General features: G+C 41.2%; 1 protein-coding gene across 4 annotated transcripts in view; it reads right to left on the reverse strand.

The window, feature by feature from the left end:
- SH3KBP1 (SH3 domain containing kinase binding protein 1) overlaps positions 1–26,133 on the reverse strand; it is a gene marked incomplete at its 5' end in the record, with an annotated part of 236,129 nt that overhangs the window by 191,826 nt on the left and 18,170 nt on the right. For all 4 annotated transcript variants that reach the window (XM_027775482.1, XM_014591386.1, XM_006157986.2 and 1 more), the window contains 1 exon segment: positions 8,489–8,592. In XM_027775482.1, coding sequence (XP_027631283.1) covers positions 8,489–8,592 — 104 coding nt within the window.

The raw sequence follows: 26,133 nt of genomic DNA on the forward strand, positions 1-26,133 counted from the left end.
TAACATTTTTCATTCTGTTCTGGTATACTGCTCCATAATCTGTTCCACCTGTTGCCTTCGATAAGTATTCTCATTCTTAAATTCCTCTCTCATTTGTCAATACCATCATTTGCCACTCTGGTAACATCTTGAACTGTTAGGTAAGTTATCCTCTTAGCTGTGTATATCTATCCTCCCTGACTAGCCTGAGCATGTTTCAAGATACAGATTCTATTAAATAAATTTCTGAATCTCCATAAACACAGTTTCTTTCAAACTGTAAGCACTAGAATATATGATAAATCTCATAGATATGCAAATCAATTACAAATACATTTAAACTTGCAAATACATGCTTTTTAATTTTTTTAAAAGACAAGATCTTGCTGTGACATAATTCTCCTGCCTCAGTCTACCAGCTGGGACTACAGACATACCTAGGCCTGGCCCCTTTTTAAGCAGGGTCTCAATATGTTGCCCAACCCAGTCTCAAGCTCACAATTCTCTTGCCTCAGGCTTCTAAGTTATCAGGATTACAGGTGTACCCCACCATACCTGGCCTTTAGGTTGGACTGGGACTTGAACCAATGCTTTCTCTTCTAAACATGGCTTGTCTCTCCCAATATGAATGCTTACCATCTCTGTGCATTGCCAAGTCAGAGGTGTTCACCACAAAGTTATTTGGAGAAATAATCGTGGAATAACTTGAACACTTTGGATTATCAAATTCGAATAAACAGATTTTTATATGAACATTATCTTTTCTGAAAAGGGATACAAATCCTAAAGCAAGGCATTGCCTTAACAATTAAGAATTTAGCAATGCTTTGATCACCTATCAACCAACTTTTAAATGAACTTGACATCTCACAGGCAAAAATAAAGCTGGATTGGCCATCTATACCCAGAAAGATTACATGACTGAGTCAAAGTTTTGAAGAACGTCAGAGGACTATTTCTCTCTAAATGAATAAGCCAAATCTCCTTCTATGGGCACAAGAGGGAAGATGCAGAAGGGTTTTTTGTTTGTTTGTTTGTTTTGAAAGTGTAAGTTATCATCTTTGCAAACCACAAAAACAGGTTAGGCTTTAAGTCAGAGACTGCAGCCATTGGTCTCCAGCCAGCCTGACTGGGGACCACTGAGAAATACCTCAAAATCTAACCAGAAAGAACACATAAAAGCAAGAATCTCTGAACATCCTTTGGGTCACCACTAAGAGAGACTGGTTAAGACCAGACTCAACCAACATGAGAGGAACAGCAGCTCCTTTCTCAGGCTCCAGATAACAGAGACAGGAAAAACAAAGTGGCTTCAAAGCATATTTCAAAAAAAAGGGGGAGAAGGCAAAAAGCCAGTTTTGAAACTCTGGAGGCCCTCAGTTGCTGTTTCTCCTGGTAATTCTGTCCATACTCCAGCTCTGTTCTTCTTATCATTAGAACTTGGCCTGCATTTATTTGTCCTCTCCACCCTGGATGAAAGTTACCTAAGTGTGTATTCACGATTCTTTAAAAACATCAACCCAGGAATTCATCCCTGGCTATTTCCCTTTCAGACTGGCAGCCAGTTCCTTTGGGTTCACAAGGAGGGATGTTTTCACAACAGAACCACCTCTCTCCAGCCAGCAGGCAGTAGCATGGTAAGTGCTTTCTGGAGCAATGTTCATTTTACCAGCTCCACTTGGCCAGGACTGCTGGTGTGCTCTGAGGCCAGCTTAGGCTAAAGCTCTGGGCTGGTAGCCGGCTCCTGCCCGATGAACAAGCTGTTCTCCCTACCAATGGTCAGACCGCTTCAGCCAGTTGCTCACTACTAGGAACAGACGTTTGGGTAAATAGCACAAAAATCACAGGGGTGAAAACAACAGTGAGGAGGAACAAAGGTAATGATTTGGAGGTTAAAAAAAAGGGGCTGCCATATTAGGTGTGAACAGACAACTAGAAAAGATGAGGGGTGGGAGGTTGGAGAACTTTAGGATTATATACTCCAACTGCTTCACTTAAGTTGTTACAGCTCCATTCAAAGGAACCAGTGGGAACCAGAGGATACACACTGGATGCAGAAAGGATGACTCTCAGACCAGCAAACCACAGTGAGGGAAAGGCCTTGGCCTGACATCAGACAAAATAGGTTGTGTGGATAAGTGACACGTGGCTAAATACTGTGATAGTATAAGCTACAATTAGATATTAAAGTAGATGTTCAAGGGACTTCAAAAAGTTCATGGAAGGGAACCAGCAGTTAGCGTAATGGCTATGTCGCTGGACTCCCATGTAGTTGACCGCGGTTCGCGCCCCGGACCCGGTGACTTAAAACGCACGCCGGGCGCGTGTGCGTGCGTACCCAAGATCCCGAGAGGAGAATGGAGGAGAAGGGATTGGGGTGTGACCATCCCCCCTGAGGGGTGATTTCTCGCTTTCTGTCTCTATGTCTCTCTGTCTGTCTGGCGAGCACACGCACCCTATAGCGAAAACCTCTCCAAAAAAAAAAAAGGTCATGGAAAATGGCATTAAAGTATGAGCTTATTTTGGTGTAAAAATTTTTGAAATCCACGCATAAATTTTTTTCATAATACACATTTTTCATGAACTTTTTAGAGACTCCTCAGATACCATATTTTAGGATTCTCTGCTTAATTTAACTATTTCAAAACATGACTCCATATATTCAAAATCCCAAGAGCTGTCTGTCAGGACAAAAAAAATTTGTGTACTATTGTGCATATTTATGTAGCTTTGCAATACTGTAGAAATAAATCTATCAATCAACAGAAATATAATAAATATACATACTGTTTTATTAGTGAATAAATTAATTCTACATAATAACAAAGTCATTATTATATTCTTTTTAAAAAAGATTTATTTATTTAATTTTACTTATTCACTCATTTATTTTAATTTGACCAGAGAGAGAGAAAGTGAGAAAGCAAGCCACCAGGTCTGGGACTTGAACCGTGGTCAGTCATGTGGGAGTGTCCAGCACCTTAACCACCACACCACCTGCTGGTCCCAACTATTATTATATTCTTATTGTTGATCTATCTCTGTGATTTATCAGTTTTTGTTTATTTTGGGTTTCCATTTATTTTTGGCTTCAATGCAAACAGAGAAAAGCCAACCATTAGCAGTTATACAGCACTCCCTGTAAGAGAAAAGGACAGATTTTATATTATACTTTGACAATGACCCACTATCTGCAACATCACAATTAAATTGGCATAACAGGGAATTTCAATGATAAGAGGTTCACACATCTGAACACCTCCCTGAATATGCCAGGCACACACAGCCCTGTACCCATGATACAGGACTTCCTGTGGTGGATCAGGCATCAAGACCCTGGTAAGGGCACTGCCTCAACAGTCTCTCTCTGTGGGTAGGTGTGAAGTGTTTTCATGTTGGAAAACTTCACTTTACAAGCTAAGTGATGTATAGTGATTGAATGTATAAAAGAATTAAAATAAAATATATTTTTAAAATTACCCAGTTTCATGTATCCAGCTGTTAAGTAACAAAACAGATTAAAACACTCAGTTTAAATATAAAAATCATTGACTATTTCCAGAATAAAATAAATAAATAAAAACTTTTTTAAAAAAAATTTGGATTAAAAGGGCAGCCTTTACATTTTGTTTTATAGAAGTAGCATAGACTATATGGTTATTTTTCTAGTGTCCTACTGGAAACAAGCTCAGAATGAAGCCTAGCATTTAGCTGGCAGTGAACAGAAAAGATGGTGGCAAAGGCCTACCCCATCATCAGGGTGAGTATAACAACAGCTCTGCACTCACTCTTCTCCTTTGGTAATTCACACTTGGTTCCTCTGTAGCCAATGGGCAGGCAAAAGTGGGAGATATTTCTCAGAAATGCATGAACAGGGACCAGCAGTTGGTGTAATGGCTATGTCACTGGACTCCCATGTAGTCAACTGTGGTTTGAATCCCGGATCCAGTGGCTTAATCTTGTGCTGGGCGCATGCGCATGTGTGCCCAAGATCCCAAGAGGAGAATGGAGGAGAAGGGATTGAGGTGTGGCCATTCCCCCTGGGGGGTGATTTCTCACTTTATGTCTCTCTCTGTATTTCTGGCAAGTGCACTAGCCCTATAACAAAATCCACTCAAAAAAATAATAATAAAAATAAAAAGAAGAAGAAGAAGAAGAAGAAGAAAAAGAAATGCACAAACAATTTTCCTTGTCTTGATTTGGATTTCTTGTTAAAGCATTATCCCAAAGGAAAAACCATCTGCTATGACAAAACCATTTTCAAATTCTTGTTCCTTTTCAGTTTTTGATCACATCCATATAGATGTATTTCCCATGATTATAATCTAGTATATGTAATTAGCATTCTGATGTGTTCATTTATTTTGCAAAAAAATGTTTTCATATTTCTACTCATTCATTTACTGATTCAGCAAGCATTTATTAAAGTGCTTTTTAAGTTTCAGGCACTACTCTAGGTACTATGAATATAAAGACAGATAAAAACCAGGTTCCTACAGTTGAAAAGCTCTCAACTCACTGAAATATAACAGATAATTACAATGCAAAGTATGGTAATAAATACATATTTAAAGGCCTCTTGTGTTTACTGTCTTTTTGGGGGGAAGGGATTTTTTTGCTATAAGGTGGATGTGCTCACTAGAGAGAGAGATGGAGAGAGAGAAAGTGAGAAATCACCCCCCGGGGCAATGGCCATGCTGCAATCCCTCTTCCTCCATTCTCCTCTTGGGATCTTGGGCATGCACACATACACACCCAGTCTGAATTTTAAGCTGCTGGGTCCAGGACTCGAAATGTGTTCGGCCATGTGGGAGTCCAGTGCCTTACTACGACAGCTGCTGGTCCCACATCTTAATGGATTCATAATCTTCTAGTTGGATAGTACTCTGTTTCCTTTATAGATTATTTTCATTATCATAGCCACTACTGCCATGAATACATTTCACGTTATTTTTTTCTTGTTAGCCATTTTCTGTGGCTATATTCTCAGGAATAAGATCACAGAGTAAAAGAGTGTTATTCAAATTTTTATAGCTCTTGACATACTTGGCTAAATAGCTCGATATGAAGATCATACAGATACACAAATGCACCAATTCTTCTACGTTTCGCCAATAGTCTTACCACTATTTTCTTAGGATTTTCAGAAGTAGAAACCTGTTATTGTCTTAATTTGTATTTCTTTCTTCAATTTTCCCAGTTATTCATGATAGAATATGTGCACACACAAGAGAGAAAGATTGGGGAGAGGAGCACTCTCCACAGGGCCTGGTCACACCAAAATCTCCTTCCTGCAGTGCATCCACTCTCAGCCACTCACACACATGCCAGGTGTGCCTGAGGCCAACAGGGCCAGGAATTTGAACTGTAGTCACCATGTGTGATCTGTCTTTTCTTGAGCAGTGTGTTACCACTACACCATGGAGTTAGCCCTTAATTTGTATTTCTTTAATTAATAACAAGGGGGGGGGCAGCAGGTGGCATAGAGGTTAAGACAGCTGGATTCTTATTAGTCAATAGTGTGGTTTGACTCCCAGATTTGGCAACTTTAAAATTACACCAGGGGTGTGTGTGTGTGTGTGTGTGCCCAGAATTTTGAGAGAATGGAGGAGAAGGGATTGCAGCATGGCCATCTCCCCTGGGGGTGGGGGGTGATTTCTAACCTTCCCTCTTTAGCTTTCTGTCTCTCTCTAGTGAGTACATGTGCCCTATAGCAAAAGTAAAATAAATAAATAGACAGATAGATAGATAGATTTTTCTTATGGCTAATATTTCTTCCTCTTATGGAATCTGTGTTTATGGCATATTTTCAATCATTTATCTTTGCTATAGTAGTTTCCTAATATATTGTCATATGTCACATACATAATTTTTTCTCATAATTTATTACATTTCCCCTATTTTTTTTGTTCTCTTTAACTAAACTAACTTTCAATCAAACAAAATTTTAACTTTCAGTTTATTTTTTTCCACTGAAAAAAATATTTTCTCTTCTATGGCCACAGTCAGGAAAGGTGTACTTCTGCCATTGGGATAAATGTTTTACTCTGTTGTCCATTCATTGTTTTCACTCATTCAAATTTCAAAGTACCTCCTATATTTCCTGTTTGATACCAGGGATTTAAAAAAACAGATAAATGACACAGTAAAACAAATTATCCCAAACTCAAAAACAGGCCAAGGGGGTTGTAGCATATCCTCCCAGTGTCACACTGGGAACTCCATTGACTGCTTCTCTAGGGTCGTGTACCTATGTGTATGATGCACCATTTACTTAGGAGGCTAGTTTACAACCATTCAACCATTAGTGTAGATGTTAACTGGTAGAAAAGTGCAAGCAAAGAGTATAGATAGCAAAGAAAATCAAGCCTGACCAGCAGAGATGCAAATGAAAGATAACCTCAAAGGTTATAGTCTTATTGCCCTGTAGGACAGTGTGTAGTTGTGCATCTAACTTCACAATCTTAATCAAGTATTTTTTTCTTTCAGTCATTCTAAATATTTGGCTCTTTGAGTCAGCCCTACCATCTTATAGAGTCCCTCATTAATGTGGTAAGTAAAACTTGACTACACAATCAGGTTAGGTTTGCATCAGAGTCAGAAAAATCTGACTTCAGAGGCACACACACGTACCTGTGATCTGGGGTGGCTAAGGCTGGGGGTGGACATGAAGATCCTGTTGGGTATGTGAATGTGTGTGTGTCTATATCCCTCTTGAAATAAATAAACAGAATGATTTTTATTTAAAATGAAAGAAAATCTAGCTATTGGGTCATTAGAAAAGTTGTGACATATTTTTCTTCTCTTTTCTTTTTTTTCTTTTTTTTGAGAGGTTTTTCCTACAGGGCATGTGCACTCACCAGAAAGACAGAAACAGAGAGACAGAAAGTGAGAAATCACCCCCCAGGGGGGATGGTCACGCTGCATTCCCTTCTCCTCCATTCTCTTGGGATATTGGGCACACACACACATGCGCCTGGTGTGAGTTTAAGCCACCAGGTCTGGGACTCAAACCGCGGTCGACTACATGGGAGTTCAGTGACATAGCCATTACGCTAACTGCTGGTCCCAGGATAAAGTCTTTTTACAAGCAAAATGATAAGTAGTGATTGTTTAAAAAATTAATTGGAATAATAATGATGATGATGATCAGGAAAAATAATGAAAAGGTATTGGATGATGAAGATGGAGATTTTAATGTCTTTGTATTGACTGATATGCATGATATTCCTTCTGGAAAAAGAAGTGTAATACACTGTAAAGTTATATGTGATTCAATGTAATATAAACAAGATTATGATAATAAATAAATAAAATAATGATTACAAATAAAATGCATAATTCTTTTAAAAAATTCTAATGATTATAATATACCTTCACTAATTAATTACATTATTGAATCTTTGTTATATATGTAGTACATTACTGTGAGTGAAGTAAAGAACAAAAACTCATAGAGCTTATATTCCAGCAAGAACATAAATTTTTATTAACTGCAAAATTATATAGTTCATTTCCTTATTCCAATTTTTTTCAATTTATAAATAAAAATTTGGAGGAAGTCATTATGAAAAAGAAGAGAATAATTGAACACTAAATTAAATAAAACTAAATAATGGAATTTTATTAAAATATATAGAGACATTGAAAAAAAAAGTCTTCCTTAATTTCTAGCATCCTTTTCTATACATTGTGGGTTTCTGTAAAGTCAAATGATATTCAAGAAATAAAAGCAATTGGACAATTATGTCTTATATAGAAAGACAAGAGGTAAATCAGAATCAATGATGAGGCTAAGTCTGAAAGCCAGGATCTACCAGGTCCGAGAGAATGGAGCCTGAGAAGTCGATCCCAGTATCTGGAGGGGCATTTCATCAACAGGCCTGGCTTTGAGTAACCAGGTCCAACCAGGAACAAGAGAATGTGCTGCAGTGAAAAGACTGAGGGCCTCCAGTCAGGAGGAACTGGCCTCAACCCTCAGCCTTGACTCTTTGAGGGTTCTCTTAGGCCTTTTTCCTCAGTGACACAACAAAGTGATTGAGGTGTGTAAAGAATCTTGCCATACTTGTCACATACTATGTCTCCTAATAAATTCTTTCTTTCCCTTCCTTCTAAACCCACAGTGTTTTCTACAAAGAATACTTGAGTCCATACCTTAGTGATGGATCCAGGTCACACAGGATACCCACAGTCTATTATCAATTAAAGCAGAAGAAAAAGTTGGTAGCACTGGGTTGGAAACTCAGAGGTACTTAGCATTAGAAAGACAAAGGTTTCAAAGGGCCCCATGTCTGACCCCAACTGGCTTGGAAGCACTCCTCTGTGGAAACCCATTCCTCAGATAAGAGACTCAATGAGGTGATCAGCAAGGTCTCCCCTTCCAGTTCTACCATCTAGTGTGTCCAGACAAACAGCTGGTGTGTGTGCAGCAAGGGCTCCTCACAAGCGGGAAAGCAGGTGGGTCTGACAGCCCATGCCAACAGCCACGCCACCTGGCCGACTTGCTTACCTCTCCTACCACCTCTATGATGTCGCCAACTTTCAGCTCAAGCTCGTCATCATTCTGGGGCAGGTAGCTGAAAGCCACCTGGCATCGGCGCCTCCGTCGTTCTCCTGGATGGGAAAAGCAAAATATTTAGATACCGTTCTTCTCCCAAAATAAGATTTTCAAGAGAGGATTCCTACGCATGCAGGCAAATTAAGCTGACTTGTCTCAAATATGCTCTCTGGGACATGGCTAGAGGCACGGCAGCCCTGGTCTCTTAGAGAGAGGCAGTAGAAAGCAGAGCAATGCTTCTTGGTCTTTTCAAAGCTGCTGGGTCAGAAAGGCATGGATATGAGAAATCGATCCATTGGTGCAGAAGGCCAAAACCCCACCCCTGAAGCACTGGGGCACAGTGTTGCCTTAAACGGTTTTCCATGGATGGAGCTTTACATTTGCTGCTGCTGATTTTTAATGAATGCTGATGTGATGTGGTAGAGAAAAAAGAATGGTCTGCTTCTAATGCTAGCAAGGCAGAGGGAGTTTTTCAAATGTGCAAAGGAAAAGATAAAGTATCCTGGCCTTTTTCTTACTAATCATCACCCTTTCAGCATGCTGAAACTCAGGCCTGATAAATAAAGGCCAATTCGATTTCAGCCTGTCCTTGGTACCATTTCAAATGCCACACATGGTTCAGAAAATCCACTCAGTCCTTTTCCCTCTGTCCCAGGAGATCGCTAACAGGATCTCTGGCTGCTAACACAGAACCAACCCAGACAAATCAAGTTATATAAGCCAGAGCCAAGCTTCACTTGACTGGCGGATGCTCAAGGTTACACCATCTCACTCACCCAGTGTGGCCCATCTGGGAGCCCCTGGCTTAGAGCTGATTCAAATATAGATGTACTGTCCACACCACAGATGTGCATTGAGGGGAGAAAGAACATGCATTGGCATATGTGAGAGAGAGAGACAGACAGACAGACATGCAGCAGTAGAGGCCCAAGCTAGGGAGAGGTGGAGGGACATAGAAAGTTGAGACCGCTGCCACTCAGAAGTTGGTTGCTCACACCATTCCTTCACCACCACATGGCCTAGAAAACCAAAGGGATCAACGACTTCAAAGAAACACATTTAGAAATGCTTACAGTATTTTTGGACACTGCCTACAGGGATTCTTTTGCTTTTCTAATCTTTTCCCTGAGAAAGGAAGTCCCTGCAGGAGTGATCACAGGGCCCATTAAGGCCCCTACACAGCATGACATCATACAAAGGGGATGGTCTCTGCACTGTATCTAATGCACTCCCTGATCAATATTTTTCAAAAGCCAGTGGCCTAGTTTCTTCTGTTCCATTTTTCTCTGTCTGTACCTGATTAAGGAGAAACAGAGTTAAACAGAGGGAAGAGGGCATAAGTTTAGAATGAATTTCTTGTCTACTCACATCTTGGACAACTACACAAATACTCTCCTTTGGACAGAATCACAAGCCCCCAGGGTCTTAATGAGAACAAATGAAAAGGGCTTAGGTCAATTCCCAGGTGCAAGCAGCACTGTCAGCAAACTGGTTCTCCCTGGGGCAGACGCCTCACCTCAACTTGATTCTCCAAGGAGGAGCAGTATTGTGGTAGAGGACACCACCAACCCCCTTGGCTTCCAACACAACAGAAGGCAAATCAAGGATTCAGATTTCTTATTCTAGCAAAGACAGTCTAGATGACGAGGCAATGACTCCCTTCTCCTGCCATTTGTGACTCCCCTACCCCCACAGATACCCATTAAGATATTCTATGATAAATCCTTAAGAGTTTTTATTTGCTAGATGTTATGTTAAAAATGAACTCTGGAGACACAAGTCTGGACATGAAACAAGTCAAGTGACAAACATCTGAAAACTGACCCTCACAGCCACAGAAATCACCAAAGACCTGACGAAAGTGATTTAAAAATAACATCTGAAGACCTAGAGCTGGCTCAAGTCATAAAACTTACAGTATATGTAACTTTATGTCTTCAAAAACCCCTCTGTAAAAAGTAGCATCTAACCCAACATGGTACAAATGGCAAAGAAGAGATTAATATATTCTTAGAGAAAAGATGAATCCAATAGATTCAGGACCTGGAAGAGAACCAGATTTCTCTCAAACCAAATCTCTGCATTGGTCTTCCATTATGGCCTGCCTAGTGTGAAGAGGATGCATTCACTACGTTCTCTCTGCCAGCAGAATCACTATTTCTTAAAGCTTCACTTGTTGGTGGCATAAAGTCCTATAAAACACACTGCCAACATATCAAGAAAAGTCAACCCTACAGAGGGCACAGGGGAAGAACCCAGAGGCGACTGGTGCTGAAGGTCACCTGACCTGACCTCAAACACAGTCATTTCCCCTCACATTGGCATAACTCAAGGTCATTTTTAAAGCACTTCCGATGCCCATCACTCTATCACATCCTGCCAGCCATATGAGTTAAAAATAAAAGTGCCAGAATGAGCAACCATTTTGCAAATGAGAAAAAACCAGGGCTCAGCAACTTCCCCAAGGTCATCACACTAGTAAGGAGCAGTATCTCCTTGGCCTGAGTTCAGAACGCTTTCTCCAACGTGGGATGAAGCAATTCAAATTCACATCTTGTCCCTATCTCTGTGATCTGTACTGAAGTGCTTCCTGGAAAACTGCAGAACATCACCTGAGGGCTCTACCATGCCTGTCTCATTTCAGAGAGCTTCCGAACTCCTGCATGCTGCTTCTTCAGGCCTCCACTTCTGCGTATCAGTGATCTGAACTCGTCTGCCAGCTCTATCTGACCAGTTCAAGGAGGATGCTTGAAGTTGAGTGAAATAGTATTTCAGTTGCACCTGTCTATCTTAAACTTAAGAAACTGTACGGATGTCGTTTGCCATTTTTTCCCCCTCTCCTGGCATTTCACCGATGTTTACTAGTGAATCTTGACCTTCTTCAAAGAGTTAGGTGGACCACAGTGCCATCTCCTTTCAATAGCTGGTATAAATTGGAGAAAAATAAAATGTATGACTTGCCTACACCTCGGGTTTGATATCCCTTAGTTTGACCTACCACCTTCATACCCAGGTGAACTGGCTGCGGGGTTCTTGATATGAACTCCTGTTTTAACACATTCTATTGGGCTTTTTTCTCCTGTGGAATAAATCAATTCATAAAAGAAAAGTTTTCTTTAAAAAAGTTAAGTATATTTGTTGACTGGGTCAACAATACAAGTGTATATGAAAACAACTAGAAAGGGAAGAGAACCCATGTTTTCCCTCATTCACATGCATGTTATTTGCCACTGTCCCATGGGTAGGTTTTCTAGGCAGGGCCACTTAACTCTCTATACATAATCGAAAGAAGAAAGAGACACAAGTTTCATCCACATACATGCAAATATATATGCAAACATGGCTTACCAAAAAGTAGGCATAAGATGGAATTCACAAGGCATACATATGACAGCCATGAAATACACATACACGAGCATGAACTCATATGTAGGAATACAGGCATACACATGTGGCAAGGCAGAGATACACTCCACTCTCTCACAAGACCCCCAAACCCACCTTCCATTTCTCACCAGTTTTGTCTTATAAAATAACAAGCAACATTTTTTGAGCACTTACTATGTGCCAAAGTCTACCAAGCACTTTACACATACTACCCCCATTTAATCCTCACACTGAACCTCCAGGGTAGATTACTGACCCCCTCTTCACAGATGAAGAGACTGAAGAGACACACAGGGGTTTAATCAAGTTATTTACCAGAGGTCTTAAATCTAGCAGATGGCAGTCTAAGATTTCAAACCAGACGCTGCAGCTTCAGAGACCCTGCCTCTCATGTCTGACTGTTCTTAAGAATTCTCAGCTAAGGGTCATGAGATTACAGAAAGGACTTGTAGGGCTAACATGGCACGTGGTTCAAAGTTAAAAATCAGGAAGTGAAAAAACACAAATCAGGAGTGTTTCTAAATAAGGCTGGCTGGATGGGGAGGCACTGCAGCACGTTCACCTTCTCTGAAAATGAAATAGCAGAAATTGACCCAGTCTCAAAAACAGGACACACACAAGTATTTTAGAGCCTTTATCCTAAGGTCTTATGGCGCATTAAAACCTTAGTAAGCCAATTCAATCAATGACCATGAATACAGAAGAACATGATATTATGATGAAAACAATATTGGGGTCAGCTGAAAACGTCCAACACTCACATGGTCAATTTGTTTGCATCCCACATCCCCCATAGCAGAATAACAGTAAAGCCATAAGTGTTTAAATCATTTGATATTGTCACACAATCCACTAATCAAATGGATCCTTACCACAAACCTAGGGAACATGGTAATATTCTCTTTTGTTTTCTTTTTTTGAAGAGGTTTTTGCTATAGGGCACGTGCGCTCGCCAGACAGACAGAGAGAGACATAGAGACAGAAAGCGAGAAATCACCCCCCGGGGGGATGGTCACGCTGCAATCCCTTCTCCTCCATTCTCCTCTCGGGATCTTGGGCACGCACGCACATGCGCCCGGCGTGAGTTTAAGCAACCGGGTCCAGGACTCAAACCGCAGTCGACTACGTGGGAGTCCAGCGACATAGCCATTACTCTAACTGCTGGTCCCAAAACATGGTAATATTCTGAAATCAGATAAGGGAACTCCAAAAAGTGTGTGGGGAAAAAATGGAATTAAAATACAAGTTTATTTTGGTGCAAAAATATTTTGCAATCTATGCACAACTTTTTCATAATATGCATTTTATATTAACTTTTTGAAGATCTCTCATATTGCAAAAGAGAAAACATTGATAAAAGTCAAAGAGGAAAATCAAAATTCCCAGTTTCCAGGGTTACTTCTGGCATTTTTTTCCAGGCATGGCCTGGTGACCACCTGTGCCAGAACATTGAAATACAGGGCAGACCCAATGAACTCACTCTATGGGGTCAGGTCCAGGGACCTGCATTTAAATCTGTCTCTCCCCACACAAAGAATAAAACTCACAATGATCTAAATCTCAACAAGGAAACAAATCAACACCACAAATTATAAGTGATGGGTATATAGGAACAGGAGGTCTCCCTTTGGAGGACTCCAAGCCCAGTTCTCGTCCTTCGCTGCACACTGAAATCACCTGGGGAATTTTCATCAACCTGCCAATGCCATCCTAAATGGCTGTCCCAGAGGAACTAGGTATCCATGGAAAAATGGCTTCTTCCAGGACTGGGGCAAGAAAAATACAAGTTGAGACTGAAATATCTAGATGTGCCAAAATTAATGAAGTGCCCAAACAGCTGAGAAGTAATTTCAAAAGGACACAGAAGTCAGCTTCACAGGGCTTCACCTGGCCACATCTGGGACATCAACAGGACTGATGGATACATTACAATTTACTCACTTTTTCAAGAATCCATACTGACATGTTCGAATAGCTCAATGGCTAGATGGGTACGATTAGATACACAGTTATGGGGTGGAAGTGAAAGCTCTGTTCTGGAAAAGAATGCCAGCTAATAAATATAGAAAAACACAACCACCATTTTATAACCATCACAGTAATAATTGATTCTGGCAAGAATTGGTGGTTGCTAAAACCACTAAGTGAAGGCTTGTTGGAGATTGGAATATTTCAAAATCTCAAAGCATCTTCCCACAGACTACTATTAATTACCAAAGGAAAACTGTCCCCTTAGAATGGAAAAAGCTGGCAGACACAACCTTGACCAGGTGATCCAAGTTAACGTTGCCTATCATGGACAAATTGACATGTGCGTCCTGATTGGCACCACTGAGAAGGGCTTACCACCACCTATAGAATACTTCTTCCACAACCTCCTAAAGCTAACCATGAAAAAATAAACATGCAAATACAAAATGAGAGACAGTCTGAAAAACAAACAAAGAAAAAACCCCATCCTGATGTTTGTCAAGTGAGTATCACAAAAGATTTTTAAGAGGCTATAGAACTGTCCTAGATTTTAAAGGAGTGGAGAGTCATATGACAACTAAATACAAAGCATGATCCTTAATTGGATTCTGGGTTTCTTAAAAAGGCTATAAAGGACGTTACTAGGGGAACTGGAGAAATCCGAATATGGGCTAATACTAGATAATAGCATTATATTCGTGTTACATTTCCTGAGTGTGCTAATTCTATTGTGGTTACATAGCAGACTATTCTCATTCTGAGGAGACACATTCTGGAGTACTTTGGATGAAGTGTCCTGATGTCTGTAGCTTACTTTCTAATAGTTTAAGAAAACAAAGAGGGGGGCCAGCAGGTGGCATAGTGCTTAAGATGCTGGACTCCCATGTGGTTGACTGTAGTTCAAGTCCTGGACCCAGTGGCTTGAAACTCATACCAGGTGCATGCATGCCCAAAATACCAAGAAGAGAATGGAGAAGAAGGGATTGTGGTGTGGCCATCCTCCCGGGGGGTGATTTCTTACATTCTCTCTGGCAAGCACATGCCCCTGTAGCAAAAATCTTTCAAAAACAGAAACAAACAAACAAAACAAAACAAAACAAACAAACAAACAAAAAAACCAAAGAGTATGTGTGAAGCTCAAAAGTAAATGCGGCAAAATGCTAATGACTGGTGAATCTAGATGGATGTTCATTGTGTTATTGCCACAACTTTTCTGTATACTAAAAATTTTTCTGAATAAAAATTTTAGATGAGAAAAGGAAAAAATACTGATGCCCAGGCTCTAAGGCTCCTCAGATGATACTAATGTATAGCCAAGGTCAAGTTATATCATGGCAGACCTGTTATCCAAAGAAGAGTATCAGGCCAAAAATAAATAGGACTTTTCCAAGCCTATGTTATTTTAGGTCTTATATTCAATGTATTTTCTGACAAGATAGAAAAATCAAACATCTAAATACCTGACAATATTATCCTAATATATAACCCAGGAGAATGCTGCTGTGCTGTGATTTAATTTCACAGACCTTTAAAACAGTTGCACTAAGTCATTTCTAGCTCTGGCGATGTGTTCCCTGGGGGGCAGGAGGGCAGAGAAGAGGTCTCTGCTATGACTCATTAGCAAACACTGCTGGGGGTGTGACGACTCCCCAGTTACACAGCAGCATGCCAGCCTCTTGAAAAAGCTGTCCTTGAGTTGGAAACCTTGATTTATGTAAGAGGCCAATTTTCGTATCTTAGGATTAGAAAAACAATACAACTGAACTAAATAAATGTGGAGACTTACACATTTCACTTGGGACATCCAGTGGATTCTGGGTACAAGGAAGAGAAAGTGGAATTACTGGTCTTGCAGATTCTGTGTCATACCCTTCACTGGAAACACTTCCAGTCATCATCCTGTTTCAATGTAATGCAAGCCAGAAGAGGACACTTCAGATGCCAATGGCACTCCAAAAAAAGAAAAAAGACTCCTCTTAGCTGCAACTGGACTATTGCAATGGAAATGTACAATATTTAATTAATCAGCACTACGTGTTCCCTGGAGATGAACCTGCTGGTTTCTCACAAGGATGTGTATAATCAGCATCTTTGCACGGCAGAGAATAGGAAACCCATTAGCTTGCTATGGTGAAGGCAGAGGTCATCTAAAAAGTGGTTATAGTTGTGCTCATATCCTCACAAATCTTGCCAGAATAAAGAAGAAACATGTAGAACCAGTAGTGGATCATTTACTAGGGCCTCTGAACCATGAGGGGATGGGGAAGAAGGAAAGGCAAGTCCAAAGTCACATAGAAAAATCCACTTAATCTTGTTGAAGATGAAAGAAATGAACAAGTGTCTACTATGTACCAGGAACTGAGCTCAGTATTTTCTGTGCCTTCCCTCAAAGTCCTTGCAACAGCCCTGTGAGGTCTAGGGTGCTAGCCCCATCTTTACAGATGAGCACAGAAAGAACTTGTCTGGGTACATGAGTAGAAGAAATTGTAGTCTTCGGCCCTCTTCTTCCACCAAACCAAGATAATACCCAAGGCAATTTGGGAGTGCATTTCTGGATGAGGACTTTATTTTATGGAAGTAGAAACCAGAGGAGGTTTCTGGACAGGGAAGTATGGAAGATGTGATGAGGAAAGCCACCTAGGGAGAAGTGCTTGTGTTAGGAGTATGCAGGATGGCTTGGGGGAGGGAGTTGGAAGTAGGCAGACAGCCTAACAGAAGACAAAGAAAGAGAAAATCTGAAAACCACAGTGGAAAGAATCAATACCCAGGGAAGGAGAGGCCAGGGCATAGGCATGAACACAGACATACACAGTAACATTATCAGCTGATTTGTCTGTTACCCCTTTTGGAAGCAATGATCCTTCAAAATGACCCTTTCGGGCATGCATGCACATATGCCTGGTATATTGTTCAAGCTTCCAGGTCCAGGACTCAATTGCACAGTTGGTCATGTGGGATCCAGCCACCTTAATTTCCATAACACTTGCTGGTCCTATATATTTGATTTTAAGTTTGGTCCTCTTAAAAGAAAACATTTGTTGGGGGACCAGCAGTTAGTGTAATGGCTATGTCGCTGGACTCCCATGTAGTCGACCATGGTTTGAGTCCCGGACTCAGTGGCTTAAACTCACGCTGGGTGCGTGTGCATCCGTGCCCACGATCCTGAGAGGAAAATGGAAGAGAAGGGATTGCGACGTGGCCATCCCCCCGGGGGGCGATTTCTCACTTTCTGTTTCTCTGTCTCTCTGTCTTTCTGGCAAGCACATGCACCCTATAGCAAAACAACCCTCTCTCCCCACCCCCCAAAAAAGAAAGCATTTGTTGGTACTGGCAGTTGGCGTGGTGGTTGAGGGCACCCGACTCCCACATGGCTGACCATGGTTCAAGTCGTGGACCTGGTGGCTTGCTTTCTCACTTTCCCTCTTTCTCTCTCTCTCATTCTCTGTATCTCTCAGGTCAAATCAAAATAAATAAATAAAGTTAAATGATTCTTTTTTTAAAAAAGATAACATTTGTTTTCAGAAGGCAGAGATGCATGTATAAGAATGTTCAGGGCAGCATTATTTCTAATAGCAAATGCATATATGTATACAAATACATAAATACATACAAAGACTTATACATAAAACATCCTGAATGTCCACTGAGAGGGAAAGGGCTACATAAATCACGATTTAGCCAGGCAGCCAGTAAGTACCACAAGTAGCTCTTTGTATACTGATGTGAAAAGATGTCCACAATATATTGAGTTAAAAGATCAAATCACAAATATGTGTAATATGATTCCAATTTTATAAATACACACACACACACATACACACACACACACACACATACACACACACTCTTCTCTCTCTCTCTCACTCCATACCTAAAAGCATTATAGACTATCTTGCTTACATCTGATCACCCAGAACCTAGCAGAGTATGCACTCAAACATTTATTAATAAATAAATGAATCTACCCAACTGATATATGAGGATGTAATACAATTAAATGAATGAGAGAAAGGATGTGTATATACACAAACACACTTGTCTAAGCCTATAAAAGGGTATGGAAAGCTACACTCCAAAGCAATTAGAGTACATATGGGGAGGTGGGTTGGGGAAAGCAGAGAGACTTGTTTAAATGCTTCTGCATATCAATTTGTTTCTACAAAGAGCATATAATACACTGTAATCAGTTTTCTTTTCAACATCACAGTCACCTATTAAAGTAATTATCCTGCATTATGAAACATATCCTTCTGATCATATTTTGATGACATTAAGAGTTAAGTTAGGCTCTGTTCTGCAAGGAAATAATTATCAAGTAAGGCAGAAAGGTGCTTTTCACAGGCTGAATGACAATGGGGCTCTGACCCCCAGTGATAACTGGCTGTGCCAGTCCATGAGGACAGCAGGAGCTAGAGCCCACGCTGGTCATTATTCTGATCAGAAGCTGACACAGAGACCTGAGGAGGCTCACAAGATCCCATCAGTGACCCATGCAAGGTTGCTCTGGCCTGACTCCCTCAGCCCACACAGCCCTAACAGCCATCTACTTCCAGGTGGAGGGGCCTGGGTCCATCTTCTGGGCTTCCTAGCTCAACCCACTTATTCAATGGAACACTCACAGTGCATGTGCGCATCATGGAGCACACTCACTCAGCCATCATGGAGCAAGGGGGACTTCTCTGGGTTCCCCTAACAACCATCGCTTTTCTCTTGTATTGCCCTCGCTCCATTGCAATGTATGATCTGTGATTGTCAATTTGTGTTTATCTCCACCTTGTCAACCCTGACACCTCTCAGCTCTTTCATGCGCATCTTTTTCAACAAGTTCAACTCATTTACTTACCAACACCCTCATCCTCCTCATCATGCTTATGGCATGTCATTTAATCACAAATGTCCACTCTCAATCAATATGTGGGCACAGGTGCCACATGTCTAGAAAAAGAGAGAATGCAAATCTCTGCTGCAGTCCCGCCTCAGCCCTTGAAACTTCAGTCTAAGGCCCTGCTTAAAGAAACCACTGAAAGCACCCTTAATGTTAGTCAATTTACATATGACCACAACACCAGAGCTTCTACTGCCAGCATAACATAGAAAGGGGCCATCTATTTAATCGGCCGAGCTTCTGCAAAGAGAAGCTGCATGTGAACATTTTCAATGCTAATGCCACCATCTGATATTTCCTTAGGAGGCACGTCTATAATTTTGGTGCTACAGGCATGAAGAACTCCATGTCCTCCTCCCCAACCATCTTATAAACCATCTTATAAAAATGGTGCTCTGAACTGGCCATCTGAAGGGCCACAGGAACTCTGATTTTGCTATTCATGGGTATGGAAAGAACTCCCTGAGCTCACAACACAGAAGAGACAGCCCAACGGATCCAGCACTTCCTGGCCTTTTGCCTGGGTTTCCTCTCATATAAAATCGGGAAGATGGAACAGACCTGCTTTTCAAGAGGGTTTATTTCCACCTGACTCCTTTCCCTTTTTCCATTTGGCTTTACATTCATGAGTCTTTTAAAAGGCAGCTTTGTTAATTCTTTATACCAGCTCCACCAACTTTCTTTTCACCAGCCTTCTATCAGAGTGATATAAAGAAATCACACTGAAAAACAAAATCAATGACATCTCTAAACATCCTTCTGATTTTCTTCTTTCTTCAAGCTGGTCCCAGGAATTGAGTTTGACCTTTCAGGATGCCCTCAATCTCAATGACCCAACCTACAGAATCCATACCAATGGTCACCTCCACAAGTTGTCCCCAGGCTGACTTCCCCGACCCAGGCACCTAGATCTCTAGAGAAGAAGCCTGGCTTTTCAGAGGAGAAAATCCAAGATATAAAGCACGCTGCCTTTCCCTGCTTTAGCAAGGCTGATTTAGGCAAAATGCCCAAAAGAACTCAACATATTTATAGAGTTTTGTTTGATCTACTTTTAAATGCTCCATGCAGAGTCATTCAAGTGAAATTAGAATACAGAATTTCAAAGGAAAAATTGAAGAGTCTAAATATAAGTTATTTGTTGGGCATAAACAAGATTTCTCCTTTCTATCCAATATACTCCCTCTAACATATCTATTTTTAAAGGCATTCTCAAACTTTGATGCTGACAAATAGATAGTGAACCCCTAACTTTTACAGCTAAACGAGGGCTGGGCAGGGAGGTAACAAGATGAGGGGAAGAGAAGAATGAAGGAGGAAAGAGAAGGAAGAAGGGGGAGAAGAATATGGGAGAAGGAGCAACGACAAAGGTCTGAAGGACCCTAAAGACTCTCATCTGAGGTTCATTTTTCTTGCCTATTCTTAAAGAATTCTGGGAGAGGGACCAGCAGATGGTATAGTGATTATGTCATTAGACTTCCACACGGCCAACTGGAGTTCAAATCTTGGACCTGGTGGCTTGAAAATCACACCAGGTGCACGTGTGTGTGTGTGCCCAGGATCCTGAGAGGAGAATGGAGGAGAAGGGATTGCGGCGTGACCATCGCCCCTGGGGGGTGATTTTTCACTTTCCCTTTCACTGTCTCTGTCTCTCTATACAGTGAGCATACGCACCCTAAGACAAAAACCTCTTAAAGAATCTGAGAGAAAAATAACCATCTCACAAACAAGTCTAGAGTTTCCCAATTATAAAAATCATTACCAAAAATAATGGCCATTATACTGTGAGATTTCAGAAATGTTAGAAAGGGCTGGCCCTACAGTACAGTAGCCAAGTGCTGTACATTGGAAGCCAGATCCCACATGGCTGATCGCCATTCGAATCCCAACCCCAGCAACTTGATAAACTTGCTGGGCATGTATACATGCATGCCTAGATGTTGACAGGATGGAGGAACAAAGAAGGGATCGTGGCATGAACACACTCCATTGAAGGTGCTTTCTCTTTCTCTCTCTCTCTTTTCTCTAGCAAGTAAAAAGAAAGTGCCCTCTGACAATCAACAACAACAAAAAAGAATGAAATAAATTCCTTATATCCCTCTCTTTGTTGCAGACAGTCAAAATATTTTTAAATGTTGGTTCATTTTTAATATAATTTCCCTTCTCATCAAAAAAAAGGGAAAGAGGAGGGAAAGCCTACGTCTTTATGAGATTTCTTGATGCAAATGGGAATTTAGTTTTCTATAATTCATTCTTTGGTATCTAAAATACTAAATCTCCTAAGCAGAGGTCCTTAACTAGTACCTACAGAAAGAATTCATGGGATCCGAACCTAGAAGGGAAGAATATCTCTTTATTTTTATTATCCTCTGATATTTGGCTATTATTTTCACTATGAATACAGAAAACAAACCACACTGGTATTAGCAGCACCTGCGAGTTTTATTTATTGCTCATTAAGTTGATGGATATTTTCATTTCCCAGTTGCTGTTATCTCAAAACACCATTTATACTCATTGCTATTTTAAAGCTATGATCGTTTCTGGAGTCACTGCTGGATCTTGCTATTTGATGCATCAATAAAGAATATGCATTACGTTTTGGCAATATTTTGATTACTGTATTTCAGTATAACTGGTTTCCTTTGCAATTCTATGGATTCTATTTGATTCATTTACAAACATTATTCTAAAAAAGGGTACATAGGCTTCACCAGACTGGCAAACATATCCCTTGGCAATTGAAAATAAAAAAGTTAAGAACCCCTAATCCCTGCTTTCAAGATTATGGTTTCCAGGGAGCCAGCAGGTGGCATCGTGGTTAAGGCACTAGACTGGTTCAAGTCCTGGACCCAGCAGCTTGAAACTCATGTCAGGTGTGCATGTGTGCATGCCAAAAATCCTGAAAGGAGAATGGAGAAAAAGGGGTTGTAGTGTGGCCATCTCTCCTGGGGGGTGATTTCTCACTTACTGTCTTTCCATCTCTCTGGTGAGCACACACACCCTATAGTAAAAATTTCTTTCTTTCTTTTTTTTTTAATAAAAAAAGATGATTATTGGGACCAGCAGTTAGCGTAATGGCTATGTCGCTGGACTCCCATGTAGCCGACCGTGGTTCACGTCCCGAACCTGGTGGCTTAAAACTCACGCCGGGCGCATGTGTGTGCGTGCCCAAGATCCCGAGAGGAGAATGGAGGAGAAGGGTGTGACCATCCCCCCTGGGGGGGTGATTTCTTGCTTTCTGTCTCTATGTCTCTCTCTGTCTGGCGAGCGCACGCGCCCTATAGCGAAAACCTCTCAAAAACAAAAACAAAAAGATGATTATGGTTTCTAAGGAAACCCAGAGGTGTGTATGTGTGTTCTGTAGTAAACTTAACACCTGAATTCTGTTCTTTGGAATGTTTTATAAGCCTTGGAGTAGTGCATGATAACAAAAAACCACACCGGATAATTCCACAAGTCCTGATCCACAAATGGCCGTGTGGCACAGTGTTCAGGACACTGCTTGCCGAGGGCCCTCTTATTACTTGGGTCATTGGCTGGCAAGAGCCCCCCTCTGTCATCTGGCGCCTTGGCTCAGTTGAGCTCAGTGCTCAAGCTCTTTCCCAGGGAGGCCAGCACAGCTCATTTGCAGGCAGACACCTGCCCTTGCCTCACTGCACCCGGCCCTGCTCCCCCCCCCCCCGCCACTTCTAACCTAGTCTTATTTTTCTCTTCCTTTCTAACCACCAAAATTCTGAAAAGCACTACAAGTTTTTTTCTCCCCCAGGGATTAGAAGTCACGAGGGCTTCCATGTACCTACATGGCTTCAAACAAACCTTTTGCTCCCAGTCTTACTCAGCTGCTCCATCATTCTTTGAGCCTGTTTCCTCAGTGCCTACTGGGCAGTGATCACATAAATGTTCCATGAAAGGAAGGAAGTTTATGCCAATGTTTATAAAGGCACGAAGTTTGCCTGGAGGGGCTGCCTGATTTTCCACTGAGGTCCCATTCCTGTGGTATCACTAGACGATGAGCACCCTAAGGTCAGCAAGTCCAGCTGAGACCAGAGTCATCTGACCAGTTCTCAGAAACAACACAAAACAAAACCCTAGAAATCAAGAAAACAGCGATTCCACTTTTACAAAGTTTAACTCTTAATAACTCATGTGAAATGTGCAAAGATCCATGCATATGTTCATTGCCACATTGCTTAGAATTGTAAAAAAACAGAATCATCCTAAATGTCCTCCAGTTAGGGGGTTGGTTAGTTAAGCCATGGGTATATCTACCCACAGACTACTAAAGAATGGTATAGTTCTAAATGATCTGATATGGCAAGATTTCCATGAGCTCTGTAACCTGATATTAAAAGTTGCAATAAAGCATACACGGCATGATCCTGTTTTTTTGTTTGTTTGTTTGTTTGTTTGTTTTGAGAGGTTTTTGCTATAGGGTGTATGCGCTCGCCAGACAGACAGAGAGAGACATAGAGACAGAAAGCGAGAAATCATCCCCCAGGGGGGATGGTCACACCACAATCCCTTCTCCATTCTCCTCTCGGGATCTTGGGCACGCACGCACACGCGCCCGGCGTGAGTTTTAAGCCACCGGGTCCGGGACGTGAACCGCGGTCGACTACGTGGGAATCCAGCGACATAGCCATTACGTTAACTGCTGGTTCCCGATCCTGTGTTTTTAAAAGTATCAATATGCAAGTGCTTGTATTAGGTTAGACTACATGAAATTGATGTTTTTGTGGTCAAAAGTGGATGGTCCTCGACTTATAACAGGGCTAGTTACTGACAGACCTATTCTTTTTTTTTCTTTTTTTTGGAGTGGTTTTTGCTATAGGGCGTGTGCGCTCGCCAGACAGAGAGAGAGAGACAGAGAGACAGAAAGTGAGAAAAATTACCCCCTAGGGGGGATGGCCATGCCGCAATCCCTTCTCCTCCATTCTCTTCTTGGGATCTTGGGCATGCACGCACACGCACCCGGTGTGAGTTTAAGCCACCAGGTCCGGGACTCGAACCATGGTCGACTACATGGGAGTCCTGCATCATAGCCATTACGCTAACTGCTGGTCCCATTGACAGACCAATTCTAAGTAGACAATATCTTAGGTTGAAAATGCATTTAATATACATAACCTACCAAACAGCTTAACTTAACCTGGCCCACCTTAAATGAGCTCAGAACATTTATGGTAGCCTACAGTTGGGCAAAATCATCTAAAGCAGAGCCCATTTTATAGTGAAGTGCAGAATATCTCATGTAATTTATTATATACTGTACTGACAGTGAAAAGCAGAATGACTGTACTTGAAGCACAGTTTCTACTGAATGCATAGTGCTTTTGCATCATCATAAAGTCCAAAAACCATAAACTGAATCATTAGAAGTTGGAGACCAGGCCAGCCAGTGACGTGATGGTTAACATACCTAGATCCCACATGGCCAACTGTGCGACTGCAGTCTTGGACCTGGTGGCTTGAGAATCACGCCAAGTGTGTGTGAATATGTGCCCAAAATCCTGAGAGGAGAATGAAGAAGGGACTGCAGTGTGGTCATTCCCTTTGGGAGTTGGGGGGAGGGATGCTTTCTCATCTTCTTTCTCTCTAGTGAGTGCACTTATCTGACTATAGCAAAAATTTGTTTAAAACTGTATTGAGAGAGTATCTGTATCCCCAAGTGCTTATTGTTCTTCCTACTCTATACATGCAGAGATAACCATGAACAAGGTCTCTTCTGGGCAGTTTAAGTGGAGGAAGAGATTTGATGTTATTCTTTATACCATAACTCTCCTTCATTCATTTTTTACAATAAACATGTATTATTTTTATAATAAAGTCCAAGAAAACTTACAGTAAGTCTAAAAGAAAACATTTAACTCAAATAAAATGTTTTAAAAGGACAGTGAGGTCTAAACAACACAAAAGCATGTAGGCTACTTTATTAGGCAGAGCACTGTGCGGTGATCAGAACAGCAAAACCCATCAGAAGCCTAGAGAGGCTGCAAATGGCTTTGTTGCCAAGGCCCAGTTGGAGGGATGTCACCTAGAAAGGCACAGGTTTCCAAGCAAATGAGCTGCACAGGTAAAAGCCTACCAGTGAGTGAAGGATTTTATGTAGATGACCCTCCCCCACAAAGAGGTTAGTGATGCACATATCATCTATTCAAAGCAAATAAAGACTACTCATTTATTTAAACAAATCCTACTTTCCTTGCTTTTACAGGAAAGGCACGAAGATTCATTTATAAAAAGGTATCTCACGCTCAGACTTTTCATTATCCAATTGATCTGTACCTTCACTCTCCCACTCAGAGGGAGAGAACTGAGTGTCATGAAAAGTATAAATTTAGAAACTGTAAATCTAGAAAGTGTTGATCTAGAAATCTTGAGGCAAGAAAACAAATGTAGATGTATTTGTGAAATAGAGAAATGTTAGAGAAGAGTAGAGAAAGTAGAGAAAAATAGATTTCCTCAACAATACTAATTTTTGTCAGCACTTAATATTTTTTCAGGACTTAAATGCCTTTATCACAATAGGCTTCATTATAAAGTTTTCTGTATGTTTCACATAAGTAAGTCTCCTTTTGTAAGATGAAACTTCTTGGAGGGCCAGAAGTGAGTCTTTCTATTAATTTACAGCAGAGGCTGGCAAACTTTTTCTGTAAAGGGTCAGGAAGTAAATATTTGAGGGTCTGTGGGTCCTACAGTCTCTTAGCAACTACTCAACTGTGCTGATGTAGTGCCAAAGCAGCCACAGACAGTACGTAAATGAGAGAGTGAGTGTGTGTGCCAATAAAACTTTATTTACAGAAACAGGTGGTGCCAGATCTGGCCCATGGGCCACAGTTTGCTGACCTCTGGTCTATAGGAAGAAGTGATAAGGGTCTAAATCAGAGACCAGGATGGTTGTTTTTTAAAGAACAAGACACATTGCCAAAGTTTGAGTTAGTAATCAGGTTAGAAGCAATCCCCTCCTGGATACCTTTCCAGACTGCTTTTGAGGCAGGGTTAGGTACCTCCATTACCACCAGAGGGATGGTATATAGCACCCAATACGTAATCTGCTCTTCACCCTGCCCACGTTGCCCAGAAATTGTGAAATTCGCAAATCCTAGACTCTAGTGAGCAAGAACTTAGCTGGCATCCCTGAAGATAAACAGGAAAAGCCAGAACCCAGCCCAGAACAGGCCTTTAGTAATGATCTCAAAAACAAAAGAAAGAACAAACATATAAATAAGGGGATGATGGAAAAGGAGGAGTTAAGAGTGGCCCTGAGGTGCTGATGAAAGGAAATGAAGGCTGGTAATGATGCCAACTAAAAGAAAGAGGACAGAAGTAACTTGTCTGACAGGAGGGAAAAATC

This window comes from Tupaia chinensis, unplaced genomic scaffold, assembly GCF_000334495.1.
Source record: "Tupaia chinensis unplaced genomic scaffold, TupChi_1.0 Scaffold000567_2, whole genome shotgun sequence".
NCBI lineage: Eukaryota > Metazoa > Chordata > Mammalia > Scandentia > Tupaiidae > Tupaia > Tupaia belangeri.